Genomic DNA, 27,599 nt, shown 5'->3' with positions numbered 1-27,599 from the left:
CAAAAGCTAAAGTTGTCACACAAATGTAGTGGAGCCCAATACAGACCACCCGCTTAGAGTGAAGTAAGTGGAAATATAAAGTATCATAAATTGTATATCCTCCAGTATTTATTTATTTACATTTTTCTTGAGCACTTAAATGTATATGATTATTATTATTACTTTTATTACTATTATTATTAGATTAATTTCCCTTTGGGATCAATAAAGTCATAGTCACTGTATACTGGAGTGTCTAATACACAACAACCTGGGAATATGCTGCAATATACAAAGATTTGTCTCCATTAGAGAAAAAACACAAACCACATTTCAACACATTTGAAATGTTTCACAGCCTCGTGTAAGAGAAACTGGGGCAATTTGAACAGGAAAAACATGTTGGCAGCAACAATGTGCAGGAAACGCTTCATTTCATGTGAAAAACCTTATTTAGAGAGCCCAGCCTGTGTGTTGGACCACCAGTATCACCTTTTCCAGTAAAGATTAGATTAGACATCATGTCACAGTGCTGATAAAAGATGGATTCAATACAAATTGGCAGAAAAAATAACAAAAAGCACCGGTCAGTATAAGAGTGTAATTAAAAATTAAATTTTCTCCAAAAAGTTACAAAGCAGACATCTCGACATTCTGAGATATTTGTTTTCTACAGTGCATCTCACAGCTTCAGCTCCAACTACAGGGTGAAACAGCAAGACTGCAAACAAATTCAACTCCTCCAGTAAGAATTATTTCAGGTATTCTCAAATGACAAACATAACATTTAAAAGCTCTCATCACCATTTGATCAGATCATCTGCTCCTGAAACAAAATTATTAACCATATTAAGTCGCTTCAAATATTCAGACATTACAGATCAGTTCCACTGCAGCAGGGAAAGCTATGTTTTAATAATGTCCACAGAACAGCTTCTTTACATCAGTTCAGCTCTTCACACTACTGCTGCTTCCTGCAGACGCTCGGTTCTTGTCCTTCACTAGCTCCTCCCGAGTCATGGGCTCGATGATGGCGCCCAGCTTGGTGACGACCTTGGGCTTGGTGACCTTTTTGACAGTGCGCTCTGTGTTCCAGGTGCGGCCAAGCGCAGAGCGGATGGTGTTCTCAAAGACTGAGGGGCTCTCAAAGGGAAAGGGCAGCGCGTTGACCTGGTGGAGCCTGATGGAGCTGCTCCTCTTCTCAGAGATAATGACACCTGGTAGATGCTGGTCTTTCCTGGGTGGGGGTGGGGTCATCTTTCTCCTGAACTTCTTACGTTTTCTGCATGATGGCTGCAGTCCTCCCCCTCCCCACTCACCCCACCCAGGTAGTGTCAGGTCTACCACCTTAGGCTTCCCTGCGTCCTCTTGCTTCCTCTTTTCCTTCAGAAAGTCAGAGATGATGTCATCTCCAGCGAAGGCCTCTTTAATGAGCCCCCTCTGGTCCAGCTTTCCCTCCGAGTCCTCTGCATCCTCGATGGTGGGAGCAAAGGGAACCTGGAGGACCTGTGCGCCCTTGGTGAGAACTTGTTTCAGCTCAATCCCTTTCCTCCTCTTCCTGCTTTTTCCCGTCTTTTGTCCGTTTTCTGTGGCTGGAGGATGCTGCGGAACAACAGGTCCTTTATCTGTGGCTTCCTCCTCCTCCTCTGCCTCCTTGTCCTGAGTGAGAAGCTCTTCATCCTCTAGACACCTGATTTTGAGCTCCTTTTCCAGCTCAGCTGCTGTGTCGGCCTCTCCACAGCCCTCTGCTATTCCTTTGAAAAGGCTTGTGAACTCTGAAAGCTCTTCTTCCTCTTTGTCGGAAGCATCCTTGTTTTCCTCCTCCTCCTCCTCCGTAAGTATTACAGCTGCGTCGGCTTCCTGAGCTTGACGCCGTTTTCTCCTGCTATCAAATTCTCTGAGTAGCACCTCTTCTTCTGTCTCCTCCACCTCCTCTTCCTCGGCTACATTTTCCTCAGCTCTAATAGTCACAGCATTACTTGTCTCCTTCTCCACGCAGTCTTGAGAGAGCTTTCCAGTCATCCAAGGATTGGAAAAATCCAGTCCTTGCTCTGCATCATTCACAAAGTCAGGCACCACGTCTGCGTTACCATCTTCCTCCATCGTCTCCTCCTCTTCCTTGTTCAGTGAGGTCACCAACTTCTGGGTCAGGTCTTTGTTCACTTCCAGCTGCTGCTGAATAGCTTTGCGGGCACCTTCATCATATTTTGCCATGATGGCCTTGGACCTGGCCCACTTACTGCTGTTCTGGTGCTTCAGTGACATCCTCTCCTGCATCCTCGCCATCTCCATCTTATTCAGCTCCTCCAGCGCAGCAGCCGGGTCTCTCTTCACCATCTCATCAAACTGCTTCTGGAAATCCTTGGATTTGGCCTTGTTCAGCACTTTGTGGTATTTCTTGCTCTTGATCTTCTTTTGCCTCCTCGCCTTGGCCTCGTAGTAGGACTGAAGAGCCCGGGCCTTCTGCAGCTCTGCACGACGTACCTTAGCTTCCTCCAGGCTCATCGCTTTCATGGAAGCCTCCTCAGTGGGAGTAAGAATGGGGTCATTAATAGGCTGCTTGTTGGCAGACAGGAGAGTGAAGACTTCTTGCTCAAGCGGAGTCTGAGCCTTCCAGCCCATCACCACCCTCTCAATGGGCTTGGGGCCTGAAGGCTCCTGATTGAGAGGGAAGACCAGCTGCTCAGCCCTCTCATTCTGTCTGATGACACTCTTCCAATGGCTCACCTCTTTGGAAACCTTCTGAAAAGCCAGATCTCTCCGTATCCTCTCGCTCTCCTGCTTGCTTAGCGGGCACTCGATGGTCTTTCTGCTTTGCTCCAAATTTTTCAGCCGCTTCTTGCTCTTGCCTGAGAGTCCAGGGGTTTTCTCAATGGACCCTATCAAGTCCGACAGATCGACTTTGTCGCCCTCGCCCTCTGCGTTGACCGTAAATTCGGACATATGCACGGCCGCTTCGGACCTCTCCCCCAGAGTTTTCTTCCTCTTACCACTGAGAGTGCCGATAGCCTCCAGCAGCTTTTGGCGTTTTCGTTCATCGTGCTCGTCTTCGTCCTCAACAGTAATATCTTCATCAGTCGCATCCTCCTCCTTTTCATCGTCGTAAACCACGTCTGGATGCCCCTCGTTGCTCTGCTCCGCACCTCCGGAGCGTGTTTTCTTTTTACTCGCTTTCTTTTTCGAAACTTTAGCCATGCTGAAGCAACAACTGCCGGAGCTCAATGCACTCGGACGACTGTGTACCCCACGTGTGCCGTAAAACAACCCGTTGTCGCGAAACGTGCGACAGTGTTGTTCACTGTCGCAAAATATGTTGGGGTTTGTGGGGGGTCCCACTTTACACTGTACATTATCCTTTTATAAATAATATCATCTTAAATAAAGAGACTTGTTTAAGAATTCATAATTATTCTATGAACGTTACATAATAAACACTAAACAGCTTCAGAGTGTAGTTCCTAAATGTTTAAACCACGTTTGATTGTGTTTTTATTCTTTTATCAGCCATGGCTCCTCCTTACAATATTCTAATACAGTTATAATTTCTCATTGCACCTTGTGGTTGTGAAAATATAATAGTTTGGACATATTGTCACGTTATCAAACAATAAGCTCCTGAAGAATCTTCTTGTTGTTGCAAAGCTGGTTATCTGTTCATCCAGAGACACTTTTATAGCGTTTAGATCGCGTGTCCGTTTGAATCACTTTAATAAACTTTAGTGGAGAATGTCCGTTTGCTGTTTCAGTTCAGTCAGCTCGGTCATTATTATATAACATGCATTCCGCTGGACACATTTGTGGAAACGCTGCGTTTAATAGTTCCTGTCATATGCTACGGTCACGTGACTGTCATCAACAGTGCAGTTAAACATGGCGGTGGCTACGTCTGTTTTCCACAGAGTAAGAACCGGGTCGAAAATAGGCGCTCAGTACGACCAAGACGGCAACCTCATCCAGGTACAAAGTAGCTGAATCAGGTGTCAGCACTGCTGTGATGATGGATTTGAACTGTCACACTGCGGACGCATATCGATACAAGCTAACACTGAAGCTAACGGTGAAGCTAGTTTGTTCATGTTGAATTAATAACGTTTTGATGCATGCTAACTCATCCACGCAAGTAAATCCCCAAAAGTTGATTCTGTTGATTAATGAGCAAGAAACTGACCTCACAGCTCTTCTTTCAGTGGGCTGGTTTCAGTCATTGTGCAAACGTACTGTTAAGATTGGGGAAACCTGCAGTCAGCTGAGCCTGAGGAAGTCACCTGGATGAGTGACGAAACGTTTGTCCCAGTGAAAACGCCACGTCCAGATGAACAGAATCAACCTTTTGGGATTGAGTTAATAGCGTTTAAAATCGTGCTAGTAGTAATTTCAGCAGCAGTTACTAAAAATGGAAGAGTAAAAGTGAAGGTCTGATAGCAGACGGATTCTAATGCAGTAGGACCTCAGCCATATGTGAGCTATCAAGTGTTTCTGGCCTGCAGGTGGAAACCCGGGAGGATGAAGAGCAGAGGGTGAAGCTGACAGAGATCCTGGAGCTCCTGCTAGCAGCTGGATACTTCCGAGCCCGGATTAAAGGATTGTCACCTTTTGATAAGGTATACGCGGGACTTCTGATTGCTCTTTTCCTCCTCTCTGCTCTTCTTGCATCCCAATTGGTCTTAGCAGATTAATACAACTTGTTCCTGCTAAAGGTGGAAACAAAAATTGTTCCACCAGTTGAGCTAAACACAGATCCAAGTACAAGCTGACTGTAAAGGCAGTGAGGAGGTGATGTGGGACCAAAGGGTAAACAAACTTCTCTACCAAGAGAAATTCACACACTTGTCTATATAAGGTCCCATAGTTGACAGTAGATGTCAGAGCACAAACCAAGCCATCCATTTGAGCAGCATTCCACCAATCACACCTGCAGAGTGGCCAGGCACATGACAGCCCACCTGGTGTTTGCCAAAACACACCTGTCAGAACATGAGAAACACAATTATCTGGTCTGATGAATCAAAGATTGAACTCTTTGGCCTGAATGCCAAGCATCATGACAGATGGAAACCAGGCACTGCTTATCACCTGGCCTATACCGTCCCAGGTCACCTACGAATTCGAAGGTTGGGGGTTCGATTATGGGCTCAAATTGTGGTCATAAATATTTTGTACTTGTAAATCAGGATTTGTATGTGTAAAAAGAATTTGTGTGTGCTGCTGTGAATGAGACAAGTTATATAAAGCACTAAGAGTGCTCAGAGTAGAAAAGCGCTGTAGGAGAACCCGTTCTTTTACAGTGAAATGTTGCTGATGGCAGCATCACGCTGTGGGGAACTGGGAGACTAGTTATCTTTCTAAGGGTATCTCCCTTAGAGCTACGGTGAGGAGAGGGGCTCATAGTTGAGCTGCTATGCTGCCCCTCTACACTGAAAGGAGCCGGTTGGTTCGGGCATCTGACAAGGATGCCTCCTGGGTGACATGTTCTGGACATGTTCTATCATGCTGGAGAGATGATATTTCTTGGCTGGCCTGAAATGCCTCAGTGGTTCCCCCAATAAACTGGAGGAGGTGACTGGGCAGAGGGAGGTCTGGGGTTGTCTGCTTAGGCCACTGCCCCTGCAGCCTGGCAACTGATGATTGGCACATATATGAACTGCAGCAAGGACATCTGCTGAGCTACCTACTGTGGTGACCCAGCGTGGTGACAAAGCCACTTCTATTTATGTTCAGCATTTAGGTGTAGGTAGGCACTGCAGTATTCTCCTGAATCACCACCACATCAGCACTGATACAGGAAGAGTCCAAGTTGGAAGCAGGTGTTTGGTTTGTTTTTTGGGGTTTTTCTCTCTGTTTTGATTAGCTAGACCACCCCTACTGTGAACAGAAGTATTTAATGTTATTGTGCATTTAACTGAGAAAACCTCAGCTCACAGTTCTCCTCTACAGGTGGTTGGGGGTATGACCTGGTGCATCACCACCTGTAATTTTGACATAGACGTGGATCTTCTTTTCCAAGAAAACTCAACTATTGGGCAAAAAATGTGAGTGTTGGCTGATTTCTTTCCGAGTTTCTCTAGGCTGGTCCAGATAAATCAGTTTAAAGTGCCACATTTGAATCCAGTTAAAAATGAATAATTTTGCTAACTTAAGAGCAGCTCAGATAGATGATGTCATCAGATATTTGGTTACATTTTTCCATCCTTTTAAATGTTTTTCTTTGTCTGGGTTTTGCAGTTTCACACTGGTTTCTTTCTAACAGTGGCAAGTGCTGTTTCGTTGCAGATCCTTGACAGAGAAAATTGTTTCTGTTTTACCAAAGATGAAGTGTCCTCATCGCCTGGAACCCCATCAGATCCAGGGGTTGGATTTTATCCACATTTTCCCGGTCATACAGGTATACGGAGAATTCAGCCAAACTAATCTCACATGCATTAATGTGCTTAATGCATCTGAGGAAAGAGCTAATGAAAAGGTTAAATGTTTAAAGTACCCTGACCCTCACATAGTTACCCACGTGCAGTGCTGACTTTTTCCTGTCATCCCACTTGTTTGCCTGTTTTGCTCCCAGTTTCAGGGTTTCATACGTTACAGAATTCAGAACGCTGATACGATGTTTGTGATTTGTCTTTAAAGAACGTATTCATAGCCGTCTGGATGCGTGTGAATAACATTAGTATTAGCTAATGAGATTTGACTGCTGCTGGCATCAGATCCAGTACAGCTAGCAGGTCCAGCTGGAGCATGGACATGGTCAGTCTGTATCTGCTGGTTCATCCTTGTGTTTGATGAGCTGTGTGTTGTTTCATGCCAGTGGCTGGTGAAGCGAGCCATAGAGACGCGGGAAGAAATGGGAGATTATGTGAGAGCCTACTCCATTTCTCAGTTCCAGAAGTCCCACAGCCTTCCAGAGGTAACAGACATTCAGCATGAAGACCAGGGCGTAGCTTTACTGGACACATCTTTGTATACAAAGGTCATAAAATCACTTAAACATAGAATGTAGTTGTTTATGACCTCGGCTCGGCCTCCTTTTTGTCAGTGCCGTTATCTCCATACCACACACACCGCAACAGGTCTTACTACCGTCTCGTCAACCTTGCCATTCGCTCTTGCCGCTATCCTTCTCCCTCTCTTCTCCACCCTGCTTGCAGTCTCTTCATCTCTCCTGTGTACCTTCCATTTCTTTGGGTGGTTGAGCCCAGGTATTTAAACTCTAACCGGTATTTAAACATCTGCCTGTCTCCTTCTCCTTCACACACATATTCTGTCTCGTTTCTACTCTCCAAGGCAAACTTTCTACTCTTTCTTCCACCTGCTTCCCATTTCTTGGGCTTATTCTCATATTCAACAAACTAAAACTAATAATTGGTAGGTAGGCGTAACACAGAGAAGCCCACCTGGAGTTCCTCTAGTTAATTACATCTTGACGCATGTTCAAGTGTGATTATTTTAACTGGACTGAGTTTATGAAAACAGAAAGAAGTCGTGACATATATGAAATACAAAGCCAGACAGAAAAATAAGGCAATAAAATGATGAGTAATCAAGATAAGAGGGAGGATATGTGAGCTTTTAGTGATGATCAGACCCACTCTAATTCAAAGACATTTTAGTATAATAAACATCACAAGAGGGCAAGAAAGTAACTTGGGACTTGTTGTCTCATTGTAGGAATGGGACTCGGTGTCAGAAGTCTAACACAATATTCAAGTTTTAATGACCGCTGTATCACAACCCTCACAGTCATAGAAATGTGTTTAGTCAAAGTGTTAGTCGGCCACATGTCATTAAACGTCCTGTGTGTAAGAGGTGCTGTTCACTGTACTGTGACAGGATAACGAGTTCCTCCAGAGGAAAGACAAGGCAGTGAGGGCAGTGCTGGACGTGTTGGTGAGTGACTCCACTGATACAAACGATGCTCTAAAATGAAATGTACCTGCTTAATCAGCAAAGTCCAGTCGTAGGTCGGTTGTTTAGATAACTGTCAGGCTTTTTTGAATGAACCTCGTTCTTTTCTAGGAAGTGTACAAACCACAGAGGAAGTACAGGAGGCATAGGAATGCAGAGGAGCTGCTGGATGAGGAGTCCAGGGTCCACTCCACTCTGTTGGAATATGGAAGGTGAGCTTTCACATCTGGGATGTGCATCACTTTCCCTGTTAATCCATGTTTTGCCAAAGTGGCTGTAAGACGTCTGTCTCATTTATTTGTATCTCCGTGTAAATAGAAAGCACTGAGTTATGTAAAATCACACTGTCATTTCTCTTTAGAGCCATTTGTAGATCAACCTTTATTCTTATTTTTACAACAAGGCTGTTGGTGCCCTCGTTTCATTGCTTTTCTCTCTGCTGGGCTTTGTTCATATTTTCTGATGTTTATAGACCAAAACAAGCAGGATAGTAATAATAGGACTAAAATGTACACTGGCTGCTCACTTTATTGGACATATCTGTCAAACTGTTCTATTAAAGTAAACGTCACCCAATTAGGAATCTAATGCATTTAAAGTGGCAGTACTGACTGGATAAACATAACACAGCTTTCACGCCCGTATGGGGCTACATTCCTGAAATGATGACTACAGTTGTTCCTCCTTATTCGTGTAAATTCAGAGCATCTCTCAGGAGAAAGAGAATGTAAATCTAAATTATATCAACAGGCACTGCTGTCACCTCCACACTGAGCTACATTCCTGCTAATTAAAGCATTTTTGCTGACAGATTAGGTGTTTCTTGAGGAAATAAAGTCTTTCACAGCATTCATTGTATCTGCATCATAGATGTGAATAAAACGTTTTCCTGTATGCAGTGCAGGTTTTACCACTGTGGAAACAGCTTGTGTCCAGTATGTTTTCCTGAAGCTTTTGCGGCTCACTGTGTCTTTTTGATTCTTGCATTGGTGATGTCGGTGCATCTTTTTGAGCTTGACTGATGCACCAACACGTCTACAGACGTCTGTTATGCTGCAGTCATTGATGAGTTTTCAGGTGGCCGAATAAGTTAATGATGTTGCTTGGCAACCCAGACACATAATGTTCCACTTTTAAAATGACATAACATGGTGAAAGTTTGAGATGAGCTCAGCGTAGGCTAAAGACTTCTCTGTTCACTTTCACACTTTTTATTTGTAGTTTTCTGTCTCAGTCATGTCAAAGAACATGGATCTACCTGTGTGGTCATTTTGGCTAAGCTGCTCACAGCTGTAAGCACAGAAGCCCGTCAACCTGCTGTTCAAATGTTGTGTTAGAAACCAACAGAAGAAAGGGAGAGAACTAAAATGTCTTATTTTAGAAGGATTGATTGTGATGAGGTTGAAAGTTGGATCACAAATCTGCAGAAGTTGCGTAACGTAAACATATCATTCTTACACCGTTCAGTCTGTAGATTTAAGGTAGCTCTTCACCAAGGTGTAACTAATAATGTGGCCAGTAAATGCATAGGAGTACAGTTCTGTGTGCTGGATCAGTCATTGGGCTGTTCCTTCTCTGGGGACCACAAATTGACCTTCTGTGTTTAATTCCTGTCAGTGTATCAGCTCTTAGTTTATAGGAAATGAGTCAAGAATTGAAAACCTGAGATTTAAACTTACACAATGTTCAGTGTCTCATCTGATATATTGTTGTTGTTGTTTTTTCGTTCATCCATCCCTGTACTAGCCTCTGTACTAGAATGTCAGAGCTCTTGCTGTAAGTACTGTATAACTGTGTGAAGCTGGGGGGGGGGCGCATCTGCTTACAGCACCCTGTGTTGTGGTTCAACATGTTTGTCAGAGAATGCAAACAGTGCACACTTATTTTGGCATGATGGACTGTGGTGCTGCTTCAGTGCACTCCTTATTTTATGTTTTTCAGTTGTTTGAACAGACACTGCAGATCGGGGAACCATCTAGTTTGTCCACCTGATGGATTCATGCGCTTTCTTGTGCTGAAACTTTTTTATCGCATGATGTAAATGAATTTTGGGGGTTTGGGGTAACAAGTATACTTTATTCCAGTCTGAAGTCGCATCTCATACTCGTTGTTTGTTTTGTTTTTTCCAGGCGATATGGATTCAGCAAGCAGAGCAAACAAGACAAGGTAGGCGCTTGAAGGCCTGGGCTGTAGCTGGTTACACTGTGGGTAGAGCTGCAGTGAGGTTTGGCTGCTCTCTGGTCAGCAAGGATTTTGCTCCATTCTTAATCTTTTCTTCTTTTTGCCCCTTTTCAGGTCGATGAGGGGAAGGCTTCACTGGCCGGTGGCTCTCAGCCAGCATCTCATGGCATGGGTGACGTGTCAGAGGAAGATGACCTGCAGGCAGTAGAGGAAGTGAGAACTTTATTTACTGAGTGTTTTATACAGAAAGACAAATTAGGCACACGTGTACAGTAGAGGGCAAAATGATACGCTAAGCCTTTCAGTTTAAGCATTTAATTCAATTTAGTTTTATTTATGTGGCACGAAATCACAACAGTAAGTCACCTCAAGGCACTTTATACTGAAAGAAAAAGACCCAAGCAAGTGCTAGGCAACTCCTGTCCTCGTGCCCTTCGCTGTGGGCTTTGCCATTTTAGAAGTACAACAAAAACACTATAGCTCACTAATGAAAAGGAAAAACTCAAAGTTCTTTAGTGTGAATCAAAGCCAGCGTGTGGATGCGCTCAGGTTATTGTGATCTGTTTCACCAGTCTGTTAAAAAGTCTGGAATAATAAAATAAGACCATATCATGTTCAACAAATAAATGACATTCATGTTTTTCCTAGATGCGAATTAAAACGTTGATGACCAACATGGCTGCCATGGCAACTGAGGAGGTATGTAAATAAAACACTTACGGCACAGAGAAGCAGAACATTTCTGCATCCGGACAACCTCAACATATAAATATATATATAAAGGAGCCAAATAGCAGTGTTGGGCAAGTTACTTTGAAATAGTAATTCAATTATAGTTACTAGTTACTTCTTCAAAAAGTAACTGAGTTAGTAACTCAGTTACAATATTCTAAAAGTAATTAATTACTTGGAAAAGTAACTATTGCGTTACTTTAAAAAAAAACAAAGAACGTTTAACCCTCTGGCGTCCAGAGTATAATTGGCCATTTTTTTACTACTCTTGATTTTCCCTCCACATTTTACCTTTAAAAACTATTTACTTTGCCTTGTTTGGTATCATTCTTTTTAGCGCAACCTCACGTGCCTGAATTTACAGTTATGTTCTCATTTTGTCATACTGTATAACCAGAATTGATCTAAAATCAAACAAAAAACATAAAATCAGAGTAGAAAAAGTTATATTTTTAACTGTAACAACCATAAACATGTTTAATGAATCATATTTCATAACTTCAAATGCAAATATTAATTGTCAATTTTAAAATCCTATGCACAAGTTTTGCAAACAACAAAGTTATTTGCATCCATTTACCTTTTACCCTTTTTTAAAATAACCATTTCAAACTATTTACAGAACAATCAGCTGTTCTTCAATAAGATGCCACACAAATTATTTGTGCCACTCCAAAACATAATTTCTGTCCACTACAAAGGAGAACATCACAGCCTGATACCTGCAGGTCTGACAGCAGCAGGTGTATCACTCCGGTTTCTACCTGGAGACAGCAGTCGCCTCATTGTTCTGACACACAACACAAAACTATACACAACACTACACACTAACTACACAAGACAACACATTAACTACACACTCCAAACACGCTAAACGTCACAAATCTCAAAACTCGCTCTCTCTCTTTTCCTGCTCTCTCTCTCTCTCTCTCTCTCTCGCCATCACAACTTTTTTTTGTTTTGCTCATAAGCAGAGAGTGCTTGCTAGCGCTAACGTGGCGAAACTATTGAGGATAAAACGCCGCGTATATATTGTTTATCATGACTCTGGTTTTACGTGGCCTATCGACACAATTTATAAACTGGTATATATCACCTTGTTGCTTTGTCTTTAAGTGGTCATGTGATTGGCTTACCAGGACTACTTTATTCTTCCTCAGTCAAACAGCAGCACTCATGCGATTGTTTTGCCCCCTGAGCTCCAGGTGTTGTGCTGGACAGTGCTCGTGATTAGCGTCCGCAGGAGCGCGCGCAGCTGCTTAAAGCTGTAGCGTCCAGAAGATGCGGTAAGCTGAACACAGCGCCAACCGTCTGTTTGTTGAAAAATAGTAACGGACCGCGTTTCCTTGTCAGTAACTGTAACGCCGTTGTAACGATAGGAATAGTAATTAGTTAGATTACTCGTTACTGAAAAACGTAACGCCGTTAGTAACGCCGTTACTTGTAACGCCGTTATTCCCATCACTGCCAAATAGTGACTGGTCTGATATTCAGCTGTCACTGAATAATCTCGTTGATTGCATGGAGTTAGTCAAAGTTGGGTTTTGTTGCCTTTCCCCACCGCTGCACTGTGGCAGTGACTGAGCTTGTGTTTTTCAGGGGAAGCTGACAGCAAGTGCAGTGGGTCAGCTCGTCGGGCTGCAGTCTGAAGAGATCAAACAGTTTGCTTCGGAGTACGCTGAGAAGGTAAGCAGCTCTGCATCTGGTCAAAGTTTAGATTGCAGTTACTGTGTTAGTCAAAGAGAAGGTAATCTTATTCCCTCCTAAACACCAGCTGTGTATAGGATCCTGCTGTGTGTTGGCAGCTTTTTAAAGTGTTCATTCAGACTTTCTTCTTAATCAAATGCAGTGGAAAAATCACCAGTTACCATGAATCCAAACCAAAATGTCAGCTAATGGTAGACATCTTCATTTTTCTAAAAGCATTGCTTTGCTGACTGCTGTGTGTTCCTTGTGTCCCTGCAGCAGTTAGAGCTGTCCTCAGAGGAGCATGAGCATTACGGCCCCCTGCAGCAGCACCACAGGGTGGTCGCCTCACTCAACAAACAGATCCAGCAGAAGACTAAAGAGCTGGAGGAGGTGTGTAGGTCACTGTGGTTTAATGAATGTGCTGTCCTCAACTCCAACACTTTATTTTAATTTTTTTACATTATTAATACTGACCTCACATCTGAAGCCAGTCTTGGTAACATTGAAACAAACTTTTGATCCTATGTAGCAAAAGCATGAAGTGATTTAGTTGTGGCAGTCGTAATAGTGTCAGAGCTTACTTTGACTGTTTTTGTGGCCACAGCTGCAAGCCAAGCATGCAGAGGTGAAGACAGGCTGTGATGAGGACAAGAGGAAACTAATGGAGGTGAGCTCGGCTCAAGGTTTACTTCACTGCCAGTATGGACCTGATCCATTGGTTTACATCCAACCATGGTTCAAATGAAAGAACAGCCTCATAATGATAGAAAAACACCTGGGCCTTACCAGATGGTAAAATGATTTAAACACATCTTCAACTGAACAGCAACACCTGATATAGTACACTCTGATTGTTTAACACACACACACACACAGTGTTTCAGAAAATGAGCTGGGACACACAATCACCTTTGGATTTAAGAAGTGACCTATTTTGTTGTCACCACAGGACAGGAAATCAGAAATGTCAGAGGTCAAGTTTTCTGAAAATCTTGCAAATGTGATAACTTGAGAACAAGGCAACGTAGGATTTTGAAATTGATACCACTGGTGTATGGGTGTACTGGGTACCAGCTGCTGCTGCCAGTATTTTGGGAGATTGTCTGTCCTCGGGGTGACTTTGCTGGGGCTGGGTCCACTTCTGGGAAGATCATTATTGTTATTATCATTATTATTATTATTATTATTATCATTATTATTTTTAAATAATAACTCTCTAACACTTCCCAGACTGAGGGGCAGCATTTTCACTTTTTTAAGACCATTGGTCTGCATTTGATTAGCAGCACCTGGCTACTGGTACCACTGCCTGGGCCCCACTGCCTGGGCCCCACGTTTGCCTGACATCTTTGGTCCGTCTGGTTGTGCCTCAGACTGACCAGGAGCTTAGTGATGCCCTGGACCAGATCTGGGAGGAGACTCCCTAGGATGCCATCAATCCTCTCATCCTCTCATCATCAGGATGTTCCATCTTTTTCACATGAATGTACATGTGCAGTTGTTCACACTGAAATAGAAACTGTTTGGCAAAGAACTCAGCTAAAAAGTTCAGTGAAATGTCCAGTGTAATAGGGTTTAGTGAGCTATCAGCCATTCAGATGCTTTGATCAGTAGCTTTTAATTTGCAGGCTACAAAGGTCTCAGAGACTTTGGGGAAAGAGTTGGTGTCTTTGGAAGAAGTGGAGGAGCAGGCTGACAGGAGGTGAGTCAACAGAAACGGTCCTTCTGTTATCTGCTAACGTTTTATTCTCAAGAACTGCAAAGTTAAAATATTCACACAGATGTGCAGTGAAATGGATTCTAATCTAAATCTTGAATATACACTTTTTTTAAACAATACATCAACCAGTTCTCCACCTAGTATATATTCTTGTTAGAATCAAACTGAATGTACTGGTAGTTACACAGCACCTTTGTAATGTGGACACTGTCTGGTCCACATTAGAATAAAAATTAAAGGTAAAATGTGCTGTCACAAATAGATGGCCACCTACTGATGATACTTGTTGCCATGGTATACCATTTTATGTTGTAACTTTATTGCAGTCTATTTGATTTGATAACAACATTTTTGGGTTAGTTTGTAAGTGATTTATTGCCAGCAACAAATGTATTGTTAGCTGCTAATTATGGATTAAATTTTTCTACCAAGAAAGAGCGTTCAATACATATTATCTTTAGAAGACTGCATTTCCCAGAATCCCTTTCATTAGCGATGGCAGGTCCTCATGTTTGGCTGGGAAAGAAAAGTTCTGCAGGAAGCCAGTATATATGCTGCTCTGATGTTGGTCAGTTTTTGTTGTACAGTCGTTTCTGTAACTGATGTCCGATGCATTTTCTTGGCTAAGTGGATTTGCCACATTTTGTATTACATAGTGTGTGATTGCTGTACCAAAATGGGCTTGACCCTTTAATCTGCAGAGTTGGTTTGAATGAATAAATAAACACTTTAATAACACTATTTGTAAAACATGTATTATGTAGATGGCTTAACAGCAGTTTTACTAATATTGTATGGATTGCACCATTTCAAAATGCAGTAAATTGCCTGCTGAGAACCACCTGTATTTTATTTTTTGGACTCTCCTTCCACACTTTGCTCTCCGATAAATCACTGCAGTCATTTTAAGGCCAAACTGCCCAAACTTTAAGTTCAGATGAAGGATTTTTGCTTTTCTCATTTTAGTGCCACGCTTCATTTGCATTGAAACTATCATCGAGGTTCTAAGATCAACTAACGATCAAAGAACCTTCAACGAATAAGCCATCAGTTCAGCCAAATGTGAACAAACAAGTAAAAGATGAATCACCTCTATCAAAAATGATGTTTAATATCGTGTATCAGTATAGCTGCACATATGCTATGATATATGAAGACGTCTCCTCAGTGTTGAAAGTCCCATGGAAACGACAGCAGTCACATCTTGTGGTTCTTTAAAATCAAATGACTGGCTGCCTGTTCAGCTGCAGCAGTGCAGCAGCAAATGTAGCCAGTGATTCCTTACCAGACACTGGGCTTTGCCTTCTGTGCATTTATGAAGCAGCTGTGAGTAATAATAGGTTTATTTCCTGTTAATAGACCTGCTCATTTGTGTGGAGGGGAGCTCTTGTGGCAGCTAATTGTACTTTTGCATTCCATGTGGTGGGAAGCATCCATGTGCTTCTCAGTCTCAGGGTTGTTCTCGTGTTGCCTGATGAGTCTGTTTGAATGTGTTATTAACTGATTTACATTTACCAGTTCCTACCATGTCCTCCATTAAGTAAGACTAAGTTTTCTGGGAAGCTCGATGGTGCTTGACTAGCACATGCTGCTGTCTTCTCTGTTAGCACGCACGCACGCACGCACGCACGCACACACACACACACACACACACACACACACACACACACACACACACACACACCCACACCATGTCCAGGTCTTTATGTACTCCCTGCTGCTCCGTTTGTATGAAGAATAAAATATTGCTTCTCCAGACTCTGATTCTCTAATCAGAATTAAGTCCATATTGTTTCTGCCTCAACCAGCTTATATTTAATGCTAGAGTTTGAATCTACTGTGGAAGAGTTTTAATGATAATTGTACTAAAACACACTGGCAGTGACAAAATGTGTCTCCTTTCATCAGTCGGTGACATTCTGATCAGTTTCTTTGTTGAACAGGCTGCTGGATAAGCTGAGGGCTCTGGTGACGATGAATGAGAACCTGAAGCAGCAGGAGCAGGAGTTCCGCACACACTGCAGAGTGAGCACATCAATGCACTCGCTGTCTCTGTGTGTCCTGCTGATGGTCACTAGCAGTATTTTTTCCTCTTAATGCCTGTGCTCTGTGTGCAGGAAGAGATGGCTCGTCTGCAGAGGAGCATTCAGGAGCTAAAGTCTGCATCAGGACAGGATACAGAGGAAGAGAAGGTACATGCCATACTCTGGCTGCTGTCTCTTACAGTATAAAATCATTGTTGCTTTTCATAGATTGTGAGTAGGTAAAAGTGAACTTTCCATTCAGATAATCTTGATTTACAGCACTTTCTCTTTCCTTAGGAGAGGGACCAACTGATCGACAGACAGTACAACACAGGGAGAGAGAAACTACAGAAGATCCGCCTGCTCATGGTAACTACTTCTTAAACCACAGTAACGATGGTAAAGATGTCCTGAAAAGTGCAAACACGTGCTCGGGTCTCTCGTGCCCCAGTCCTGGGTTTCGGCACCACTGTAAACGATGCGTGACAGACCCGACCACGTGTTTGCAATTTTCAGCACACTTCTTTATTGCCGCTGTCGACTAAGACACACGGCTGCAGCTTTGCAGCGGATGCAGCCGTTGTGCATATTATTAAAGTGACTGCCACGAATTTCTTTGTTCCCCCGTAAAGTGATTCCGATGTTAAACATTAGTTCCATTAGACTTTTCTGCCAGGTACGCCCCACACTTTGAGAACCACTGATTTAAACTAACATGAACTTCCTGCTAAAGAGTAAATCAGTTTGTTAACCAGTTATTAAAACATGTACTAACAGGGACTTCACTTTTTGTCTTTGGCACATTTCTATATCGTTCTTTCTTTGTGATTCATGTTTGCTGATTTTTGGTTTGTGTTTTGTTGGTTTGGGAGGCGACACAGTTTGGGGTTCGGGGGGATAACCGGAGGAGAAAAGCTGATTAAAATCTCTCACATTACAAAACTCGCTATTGCTCTCGCTCTCTTTCGTCGCTGTCACTCCCAAAACAAATACCATGTGTTGCCATATCATATTTTGATTGGTTGACAGTGGTGCATTTTTCGCCCAATAGGAAAGGGGGTGTTGTATTTTTGTTTTGTTTTTTTTTTCTTTTTGCCCACAAGCAGACAGCGGTTGGGAGCGCTGTCTGTCGAAAATCCCAGTTTTACGGTTTCCTCCTGCACGAAACATGACGACAGTATTCATGAAAAAATAGTCCACACTTTCAACACAGACTGAAACGGAGACTCAGCGTGGCTGCGTCTTGGTGCTACATCATCTTCGTTCATGTGGTTTGAACGCGCCAGCATGTCCGTCCACTCCAGAGGGTTAATAACATTGGCCAGATCTTATATATCCAAAGTGGAATGGATTCCTCCTAACAAGACCAGGTTTTCCCCAGAGAGTTTCCCAATTATCTATAAAACTCAAATCATCTTTTTATAAGTTACACACTGATTTAATATGAATTTTAGTGACCTCTGGGTGTCATTATTTCTGATATAAATGATAATTTTAAGGAATTTACGTTTACTGTTAGCCAACAGTTTTAGGTTTCTCTCAATGTCACCTGCTCTGGGCCCTTGAAGACGATTCCCCGTGGCTGCTGGTGTCTCAGCTTCACGTCTCAAAACAGAATCACCAATAACCACAGTTTGTTCCTCAGTGGATTTGATGGAATGATTAGAGGCATGGACAGGTTGGTGGCGTACTGGGGTGTGAATATAATTAGTCCGTGACTGGGCAGAGTGTGCGCTTTGGATAAAGTATGTGAAGATGACACGATGAAATAAGACATGTTTCTAATTAAATTGGCTACACAGAAAAGCTACATAAACACCACTGTGCATTGTAACCGAAACAGGAAATGATGCTGCATTTCAGAGAGAGCCAACACCAAGTGAAAGCATCACCCACAGGCTGTTTTACATTTCTATAATGTACGTTTTTGAAAATATTAAAGAAAGATGCTATTAAAACAATGTGAAATTCAATAGTTTTAATTATATAGTGCCAAATGACACTATATATTGTAACCCTACAGTAATAATGAGTATATCCTAACAATCAAATGACCCTTTTTGAGCAAGCACTTGGGTAGCTACCTATACAAGTACCTGAGTCAAACCTGTCTTTGTGATACTCTGCAGTTGAGTAAAAACTGGTCCTCTATTTTGCCCCTCTGGTGTTTCTGGGCCCCACGTATCTATTGCCCATTCATCTTAGCCACTGTAACACCTGACAGGAGCTTCCATGTTGTGCTGAAACCACGGGAATGGACAGCTTGCTGTACTTCTCTTCCACACCTTTGTGCAGCTCCAATAGTTGACTAATTTCCGTCTGTGCTACCTTGATCTTGGCCTCTAATCTCTTTCTCCGTGGAGGGTACTGCTCCTTGTGGCTGTTCATCTTGGAGCCAATCATCTCAATGATCACTGCTGCCATGGTGTCTGGTTTGTTTCAGTGATTGTCGCAGTAAGGATTGTCCCTAATCCTTCATTCACATCTTCTGGTAGACCTCCAGAGGGTATTTCATGTAGTCTTGGTATTTGGCTATGGAGGGTCCAGGTTTGCAGCTTCGTCATGATCCTCTCTTTCAGGTCAGCTTCTCTTCTACTCAATGTCTCCAATGCACTACTTGTTCTTAGTGCTTGGTACCTAATCTCAGAGGGTGGGGATGATGATATCTCCCCCTTCACCTGACGTACTGGCTCCCACTTGCAGCAGGATTTGTGTTGGACCTCATCTCTAGTTGTGATGGCAGTTGCTTATTCCAGATGTTGGAACCCTGACCTAGTAGTAGTTTGCTGTTAGTGTTGATTTTGGGTGTCAGAAAATCCATAGGTGCCACATGCTCTTCATGTAACCCCTTCCACAAGGATTACTTGCATAGTGATATTCCAACAGCTCCCTATTCTCATCCCTTGTGCCTTCTTGCTCCGTTAGCCTACTTCTCAATACTGGTTCCTCAATAACTGACACAGACCTTGTTAATCTGGGCAACAGCTGAGTCTGTACAGCTTCACTTATATATTTTTCACACAAACTCAAAGGTAGGCTTGGATAGCATGGGGGGCCTAGCCTGTGTGGACCCTTACATGATACATACCCTGGTCTGTATTCAAATCCATAATATGATGTGGGCCCAGCCTTTGCAGCTGTGAAAGCTTCAGTTCTTCTGGGAAGGGTTGACTATTCTGGGAATTTTTGATGATCCTTTAGAAGTGCATTTCTGAGTCATTTCAGACACTGATGTTGATGATGATGATGATGATGAGAAGGCCTGGCTAATTCATCCCGAAGGTGTTCTGACAGGTTGTGGTCAGGACTCTCTGCAGGCCAGTCAAGTTCTTACTCACCAAACTCGCTCATTCACGTCTTTATAAACCTTGCTTTGTGCGCTGGTGTGCAGTCATATTAGAGCAGGAAGGGGGATTCTCCCAAATGTTTCCCACAAAGTTGGGAGAATGAAATTATCCAAAAAGTCTTGGTATGCTCAGTCATTAGGAACTCCTTTCACTGGACCTCGATTCTCCATTCGAGCAAACTTTACACTTGGCAACCCCCAAACCTAGACACAAGAACTTCATGGAATGGGTTTCCATGGCCGAGCAGCTACATCCGAGGCTTTGCATTGCACTTGGTGATGTTAGGCTTGGATGCAGCTGCTCGACTATGAAAACCCATTCTGTGAAGCTCTTGACTTTTACATGGCCTACCACTTCCTGGCTGTGTTGCTGTCCTTCCCAATGGCTTGCACTTTGTTATAATACCAACAATAGTTGAGCGTGGAATATTTAGTAGTAAGGAAACATCACGACTGGACATTTTGCACAGGTGGCATCCTATCACGGTCCTACGCTGGAATTCATTAAACTCCTGAGAACAACTCATTCTTTGACAAATGTTTTTAGAAGCAGGGGAGACTTCAAGTTACAGATGGACAAACTGGTGATCACTAACCAACTGCATTTAGTGGTGGACAAAAAGTCTTGTTTAGTGATAGATGTAGCTATCCCAAGTGATAGCCCCATCAGGGACATATTCACTCATTCATATACGTATATATCGCTTCACTCTTCACAGGCTCGGAGGAACCGAGAGATTGCCATCTTGCAGAGGAAGATTGATGAGGTGCCAAGCCGAGCTGAGCTCACACAGTATCAGAAGAGATTCATTGAACTCTACAGTCAAGGTAATTTCCTCCTCTCCATCTGCTTTGACCAGTGCTGTTGCTGTGTGCAGGCCGTAAATGAATCCCATAAAAATCAGGAGTTATAAATAAATGCTTGTTCTTTTTGTGCCTTTCAGTTTCTGCTACTCACAAAGAGACTAAGCAGTTCTTCACTCTGTATAATACGTTGGATGATAAGAAAGTCTATCTTGAGAAGGAGGTAAGTAACCACAGCAGACCCCTGTCAGCAGGGTGAGAAATGATTGCCAGTAAAATTTCTGATAGCATTTGGCTTTGAATTATGATTTGTTTCACTTGAGTTATGTGACTGATTAAGCACCTTGGTAAGTGTCACCAATAGACTTGTACTTAACACTATTCATAAGAAAATTTTAATTTCTGTAGGTGAACCTCTTGAATTCTATTCATGACAACTTCCAACAGTAAGTATAATCCTGCTCATTTGTCACGTCTAACACTGATGATGTTCCAGTGAATAGTTTTCTGTCAGTGCGTTTCTTAGCTCATTGCAGTGAAATAGTGCTAACGTCCTCTACTCTTGTTCAGAGCCATGTCGTCTTCAGCTGCCAAAGAGCAGTTCCTCAAACAGATGGAGCAGATAGTGGAGGGAATCAAACAGAATCGCATCAAGGTACAAGTCTTTCTGTAAAAGGGGAATTCTGCTGCTCTTCTCTTTATAAACATGCGTTATAGGGATGGAACCTAATTACAGATTTAGTGGTCAGTATCCATCCATCCATCTTCATCCGCCGTCAGTGTCAGTAACACACATTTGTTCAGATTTATAAAATTTAAAAAATGTCAGCCTGTTTTTGATGATGATGATGATGATGATGAGATCATGAGCTCAGGGTATAGACCTGCACCGGATGTCACAGCCTACTGATGCAACGTTTGTCCTGTTTCGAGACAGACAGTACTGGTATGGCATGTGTTTCTCTGCTTTTTCAGATGGAGAAGAAGAAGCAGGAGAACAAGATGAGGCGAGATCAGCTGAATGATGAGTACCTAGAGCTCCTTGACAAGCAGAGGCTGTATTTCAAAACTGTCAAGGACTTTAAAGAGGTGAGAAAAGCATATGCTTAAGTGCTGCTTGCTATTTCTGAGAGGGCTTTTAAAGTTGGAGCGTACCATCATAATGAAAGATGAATGCTATTCAGTTATTCAGTGAGCTGTATTGAGCTATTCTTACAGATAAAGATCGGTTTCACAAAACATTGTAACACCTAATCGTGTTGGAAGATACAAACTGTAGCCTTCAGAAAAAATCACAAGTATCACAACCAACGACTGCTGTGTTAGACGGTGTTAGTTATAAATGGATGTGCCTACAAAAGTGAAGTTAGTGTTTGTTGACAAATGTTTCATGGTTTGGTGTTTTATTGAAAAATGACCTCATATTGATGTGATGTGAGAAACTTATGTCTGAGTTTCTCACAATCAGAAAGTTATTCACTCAATCATCTTCTCTCAAATTAACCCACTCATTATTTTAATCACACTCCTGAGCTTGTCCTGATTTAAGGCATACAAGCATTTAAAATAAGTCCCTGAAAATCCTCTTTTCCCTTCCCAGCTGAAAGAGAGAACCTCTCCAACGTCTAAAATTCAATTCAATTCAATTTTATTTATATTGCGCCAAATCACAACAAAAGTTGCCTCAAGGCGCTTCATAGGTACAGAGAAAAACCCAACAATCATATGATTATAATCCTATAATCCTTACCCTGTCTCTAAGGGAGAGGCCAGCCAACTTTCAGAGAAAGCTCATTTACACCACTTGTATCCATGATCCTGTTCTTTCAGTCACTACCCAAAGCACAGGGTGAGGGTGGGGACATGAATGGAGAGTTTGGCTTTTTGGCTCAGTTCTCTCTTCACCATGACAGACAGGTTACCGCTTATTGGCTGCAGTGACCTGTCTGTTGATCTCCCGCTCCCTTCTCCCCTCACTTGTGAACAAGACCCCTAGATACTTCCTGTTCCCGTCCCTGACCCAGAATGGGCACTCCACCCCTCCACAGAGCATTTCCTTGGTAAATCCTGCACTTGATAGTGACTCATCCTATTGGGTTGAAGTTGGCCTGTAGTGATGTTCGCCACATCCCCATGGAGGCTCTTAGGGTGCTGTTGATCGTTTGTAGTTCTAGGGACTCAAGGATCCATGTGTGGGGCATTGAGTCATAGGCTTAGCCCACGGGTAGGTCTGGTCTTGCACTGTTCAGTGACTGCTCTGTCCACCAGTAGTTGATGTTTCGCCCCTCTGGTGGTGGTCCTGCTAATTCCTTTCTGTGGCCCCACTCATGTATCGAGCCATAGGCCTGTTCACCTTAGCCACTGTGATGCCTGACGGGAGCTTCAATGTGGTAGTGAGAAAACATATTTGGTAGTTGGATGGGACCGGTCTCCTCTGGGGATCCATGGGACTCGGGACTGTCCGGTCTTCGTTCTTGGTGTGTCTCATCCATTAGCAGCTGGTTCATTTGTGGTGCCAGACAGCAGGCATGAATCATGTCAGGGTATACCTCAGATGGTTTAGTAGAGTAGAGCTGCTTTATTCTCCTGCCTTCTGTCTTTCTGGTTGGTGAGTTTCTGCACTTAAACCAGCGCCATCCTCAGCCTTCTCTTTAGTTTAAACCAGGAAAGACTAAAAAAGCAGTCAGATAGTTCAAGAAAACAGAAAAAATATTCACTGCAAATTATATAAATCAATAACAAGACAATGTGAAACAAATGTGCATACCACCATTTAGAAAACAGTGTGCCATAATATATTAAAACAAATTAACCAAATAAATCACACGAATTGTTTGTTTTATAGTTTGCAGTCAATAAAGCAACACTTTTGTTTCAGCAAACACAGGTAGATATGAAAAGAATGGGAGTGTAAATCTTACCTGTAGAATTTTATTTCAAACATGCAAATATACAGGGAGTGCAGAATTATTAGGCAAATGAGTATTTTGTCCACATCATCCTCTTCATGCATGTTGTCTTACTCCAAGCTGTATAGGCTCGAAAGCCTACTACCAATTAAGCATATTAGGTGATGTGCATCTCTGTAATGAGAAGGGGTGTGGTCTAATGACATCAACACCCTATATCAGGTGTGCATAATTATTAGGCAACTTCCTTTCCTTTGGCAAAATGGGTCAAAAGAAGGACTTGACAGGCTCAGAAAAGTCAAAAATAGTGAGATATCTTGCAGAGGGATGCAGCAGTCTTAAAATTGCAAAGCTTCTGAAGCGTGATCATCGAACAATCAAGCGTTTCATTCAAAATAGTCAACAGGGTCGCAAGAAGCGTGTGGAAAAACCAAGGCGCAAAATAACTGCCCATGAACTGAGAAAAGTCAAGCGTGCAGCTGCCAAGATGCCACTTGCCACCAGTTTGGCCATATTTCAGAGCTGCAACATCACTGGAGTGCCCAAAAGCACAAGGTGTGCAATACTCAGAGACATGGCCAAGGTAAGAAAGGCTGAAAGACGACCACCACTGAACAAGACACACAAGCTGAAACGTCAAGACTGGGCCAAGAAATATCTCAAGACTGATTTTTCTAAGGTTTTATGGACTGATGAAATGAGAGTGAGTCTTGATGGGCCAGATGGATGGGCCCGTGGCTGGATTGGTAAAGGGCAGAGAGCTCCAGTCCCACTCAGACGCCAGCAAGGTGGAGGTGGAGTACTGGTTTGGGCTGGTATCATCAAAGATGAGCTTGTGGGGCCTTTTCGGGTTGAGGATGGAGTCAAGCTCAACTCCCAGTCCTGCTGCCAGTTTCTGGAAGACACCTTCTTCAAGCAGTGGTACAGGAAGAAGTCTGCATCCTTCAAGAAAAACATGATTTTCATGCAGGACAATGCTCCATCACACGCGTCCAAGTACTCCACAGCGTGGCTGGCAAGAAAGGGTATAAAAGAAGAAAAACTAATGACATGGCCTCCTTGTTCACCTGATCTGAACCCCATTGAGAACCTGTGGTCCATCATCAAATGTGAGATTTACAAGGAGGGAAAACAGTACACCTCTCTGAACAGTGTCTGGGAGGCTGTGGTTGCTGCTGCACGCAATGTTGATGGTGAACAGATCAAAACACTGACAGGATCCATGGATGGCAGGCTTTTGAGTGTCCTTGCAAAGAAAGGTGGCTATATTGGTCGCTGATTTGTTTTGGTTTTGTTTTTGAATGTCAGAAATGTATATTTGTGAATGTGGAGATGTTATATTGGTTTCACTGGGAAAAATAAATAATTGAAATGGGTATATATTTGTTTTTTGTTAAGTTGCCTAATAATTATGCACAGTAATAGTCACCTGCACACACAGATATCCCCCTAAAATAGCTAAAACTAAAAACTACTTCCAAAAACATTCAGCTTTGATATTAATGAGTTTTTTGGGTTCATTGAGAACATGGTTGTTGTTCAATAATAAAACTATTCCTCAAAAATACAACTTGCCTAATAATTCTGCACTCCCTGTAACTGAAATACCAAGAGAAAAGAAGAAAAGAACAAAACTTAAAAAACATCAAGTTTTCATGTAAATCTCTATGTCGACACAATGTGTGTGCTCAAAAAGCAGTAGGCTGAAGTTTTAATATGACTGTAAAACATAGATAATGTCACCAGATTATATCAGCTGTGTGGTTGTGGACACAACCATCACGACTTGTTTATGCCTCCCAGTGTTTGCATTGGGTGGCTGCGTTTGGAGCTTTCCAAACACAGAGTTGAAGAGTGCCATCTAGTGGACAAACTGTGCAGTGCCAACAAATAACATTGTTAAAAGGTGTTTCTCCCATGTTTAGGTGTGTGTTGTTGTTGTTGTTTTTTAATATATATATGTATATATCTTTGTTTTTTCCTGTGTATTTCCCTTAATAACAGTCGATACCTATAGATCACAGCTAACATTACATAGCTAACACCAGCCAATAATATCAACCCACTGATTGGCCTGACTCTAATGAAAAATGTTTAAATCCAAAAGATTTGCAGATTTGATTTGAGCTGTTGTTTTGATTACCATAAAGAGTCGGCTCAGAATTGAAAAGAGTTTGCAGTAAGTCACAGGTCAGGATTGAGTGGATTGAAATTAGGCTTTCTACTGAAAAATGATCATTACTTCCTAGTTTCTACTACAGGTCTGCCTTAAATAAAGGCTTTTTACTTTCTGCTGTTGAGGTCTATAAAGGCCACAATCTGTATTTCAGGAAATCTATAAAAATTTTCACCAATGACCCTGTAAATGTAATGATGATGTAACAATAATAACTTTTTTCCTTTTTTTTTTTCACTAGGAGTGTCGGAAGAACGAGATGCTACTGTCTAAACTGAGAGCTAAAGGAGCCTCTTAGCTCTGACCATACTGTTAGTGTGTTTCATTCAAAGTAATAAATATGATGCAAACCACTTACAGATCTAATTACTTGGATGACTTTCATATAAAATCCTGGACATGAAACGTGTTCTTCACATGTGCCACATGCAGCAGACTGGACAACATAAATGCAAATCATTGTTTTAATCACGTTCTGGAACATCATAGTGATCACTAATTAAGACCACGATCAGCCAGTTCTACCTAAAGTTTTACATTTCATGGTGACCTTAACAATAACAAACTTAACCAGAGCTCCACAACAGTCTTGCAAATCATGACACTGTGTTTAATAATAATGGGCAAGTCTTACTAACCCCCCACACTGCACTGACTGTGAAGTATACGTATGTCTTTATGTTGATCATGAAGTCAGGCTGCAACAGTGAAGAGAATCCCAGACCTTGTAATAATGATGTTCTTGTTTTGGAGAGTTTCCTGGTGTATTTACATGCCTCTGAAGATTGTCTTCCATGTACCATCCAGTCACCATGGATGCAGTGTTTAATGAATAAAGAATTGCTTATACAAACAGCTGAAATGACTGTGGTCTGTCTCATCTCAGATAGGATCTAACTAGTGCTGGGTATCGGTTTCTATAACTGATTCGATTCCAATTCACAAGGTCCCGATTCGATTCAGTTTTGCCTCAGACAGAAATATTATAATTCTGATCAGTTATCATTACTGACACTGTGAGACTTCATCAGAGAAGCAACACAGCAGATGCCTTTGTGTCAAAGTAACTGAGGAGAAAACACAGAAAAACATGAAGGAGATTTTGCTGGCCTGGCTTTTTATAGCAGATAACCTTAAAAATATTCTGCAGTAGAACAAAAACTGAAGAAAACCATGAATCAACATCTGAACATTTCCTGATGCTGCTGAAGTGAAGCAGAGCAAAGTTACAGAGGTTTGATTACAGACACAGCTGAGCGTTTAGCATAATTTTAAAAAGCTTACATTTCTATGGTATTGAAGAGCAGAGATGAGGCTTTCTATCCATCCAACCTCACCTCTGGCGCCGGTGCCCACCTCTCAAATTGAGATGCATGTAGACATCGAGGATTCTCAGGAGCCGCCTGCTGCTGCTCTCTGGCAGGAAGCACCATGCCCCTCCTGTGTTTTAAATGCACTTTAGAACAGCACACAGCAACACAACATATGAGCGGGCGGAGTGAGGTATGCGGACTTTACACCCCTGTACACCATCGGGGTGGGGGGCTGGGAGGAGTTGGCTGTCCGATTAGGGTCTGGGACGCTGGGCCTCCCTGCGGCTGCCAGGCCGGGGGCGGCCTGCTTCCCTCCACCCCTGGGAAAAGGGTAACATTTCCTGGGTCTGGGGGCTGATTGCCCCCCTGGGGGCGGTGATACCTGGACCTGGGAGTATAGAGTATGTTTGGGGAGTGCATGTCGTGTAAACCCTTTGAGTGTTTACAATATAACACACTTTAAGGCAGCTGTTGTTGTGATTTGGCACTATGTAAATAAAGTTTCATTGAATTCCACAGTTGACAAAGAGGTGTATGTGCTTTATTTACTCTCCAGCTGCTTCCCACTTATTCAGAGAGGTCTGTTTGCAGGAATCAGTGTCCAGGTGATCAACAGCCTTCTTCCTCCCAAACTTGTCTCTATGCTTCGAATACACTCTGTAACCCAACCCACAGAGCAGGAGATACGGCGTCACCTGATCTTCATGCTGTGTGGGAACATTTACCTGCTCAGGTGTCAGTTGTGTCAGAGCGGAGGCACAGCAGGAGGGCAGCCATTAGGACAAAGAAATAAGAGGAAAAAGGAAAAAAACAGTGACCATAATGAAGAG

General features: G+C 42.6%; 2 protein-coding genes and 1 long non-coding RNA gene across 5 annotated transcripts in view; 1 reads left to right on the top strand and 2 right to left on the bottom strand.

Moving 5' to 3' along the window:
• Positions 1-396: 396 nt before the first annotated feature.
• si:dkey-251i10.3 (U3 small nucleolar RNA-associated protein 14 homolog A) lies at positions 397-3,307 on the bottom strand. Its single transcript, XM_003456213.5, has one exon. It carries the CDS (start codon positions 3,172-3,174, stop codon positions 928-930), a length of 2,247 nt encoding a protein of 748 aa, XP_003456261.1. The 5' UTR covers positions 3,175-3,307; the 3' UTR covers positions 397-927.
• A 475-nt stretch (positions 3,308-3,782) lies between these two features.
• Positions 3,783-26,313, top strand: ccdc93 (CCC complex scaffolding subunit CCDC93). 2 transcript variants are annotated; one of them, XM_005460911.4, is made up of 24 exons: positions 3,783-3,936; positions 4,467-4,580; positions 5,914-6,008; positions 6,250-6,361; positions 6,779-6,877; positions 7,801-7,857; positions 7,987-8,087; positions 9,622-9,651; positions 10,005-10,041; positions 10,171-10,269; positions 10,705-10,755; positions 12,388-12,474; positions 12,754-12,867; positions 13,082-13,144; positions 14,106-14,179; positions 16,141-16,222; positions 16,315-16,389; positions 16,519-16,590; positions 20,287-20,395; positions 20,512-20,594; positions 20,780-20,817; positions 20,942-21,026; positions 21,347-21,460; positions 25,698-26,313. In XM_005460911.4, the coding sequence occupies exons 1-24, from the start codon at positions 3,850-3,852 to the stop codon at positions 25,752-25,754; spliced, it is 1,935 nt and encodes a 644-aa protein (XP_005460968.1). In that variant the 5' UTR covers positions 3,783-3,849; the 3' UTR covers positions 25,755-26,313. The 2 variants fall into 2 exon arrangements, with proteins under 2 accessions (XP_005460968.1, XP_005460969.1); XM_005460912.4 differs by lacking the exon at positions 9,622-9,651.
• Positions 21,796-27,599, bottom strand: part of LOC112844172 (uncharacterized) — a 20,311-nt gene continuing 14,507 nt past the window's right edge. For both annotated transcript variants that reach the window (XR_003216823.1, XR_003216822.1), the window contains 2 exons: positions 26,741-27,494; positions 21,796-23,042 (listed from right to left, as the gene is read on the bottom strand). This is a non-coding gene — a long non-coding RNA (uncharacterized LOC112844172). The remainder of the gene's footprint in view (positions 23,043-26,740; positions 27,495-27,599) is intronic.

Source organism: Oreochromis niloticus, linkage group LG16 (assembly GCF_001858045.2).
Source record: "Oreochromis niloticus isolate F11D_XX linkage group LG16, O_niloticus_UMD_NMBU, whole genome shotgun sequence".
NCBI lineage: Eukaryota > Metazoa > Chordata > Actinopteri > Cichliformes > Cichlidae > Oreochromis > Oreochromis niloticus.
This window is presented reverse-complemented; position numbering and strand designations above follow the sequence as displayed.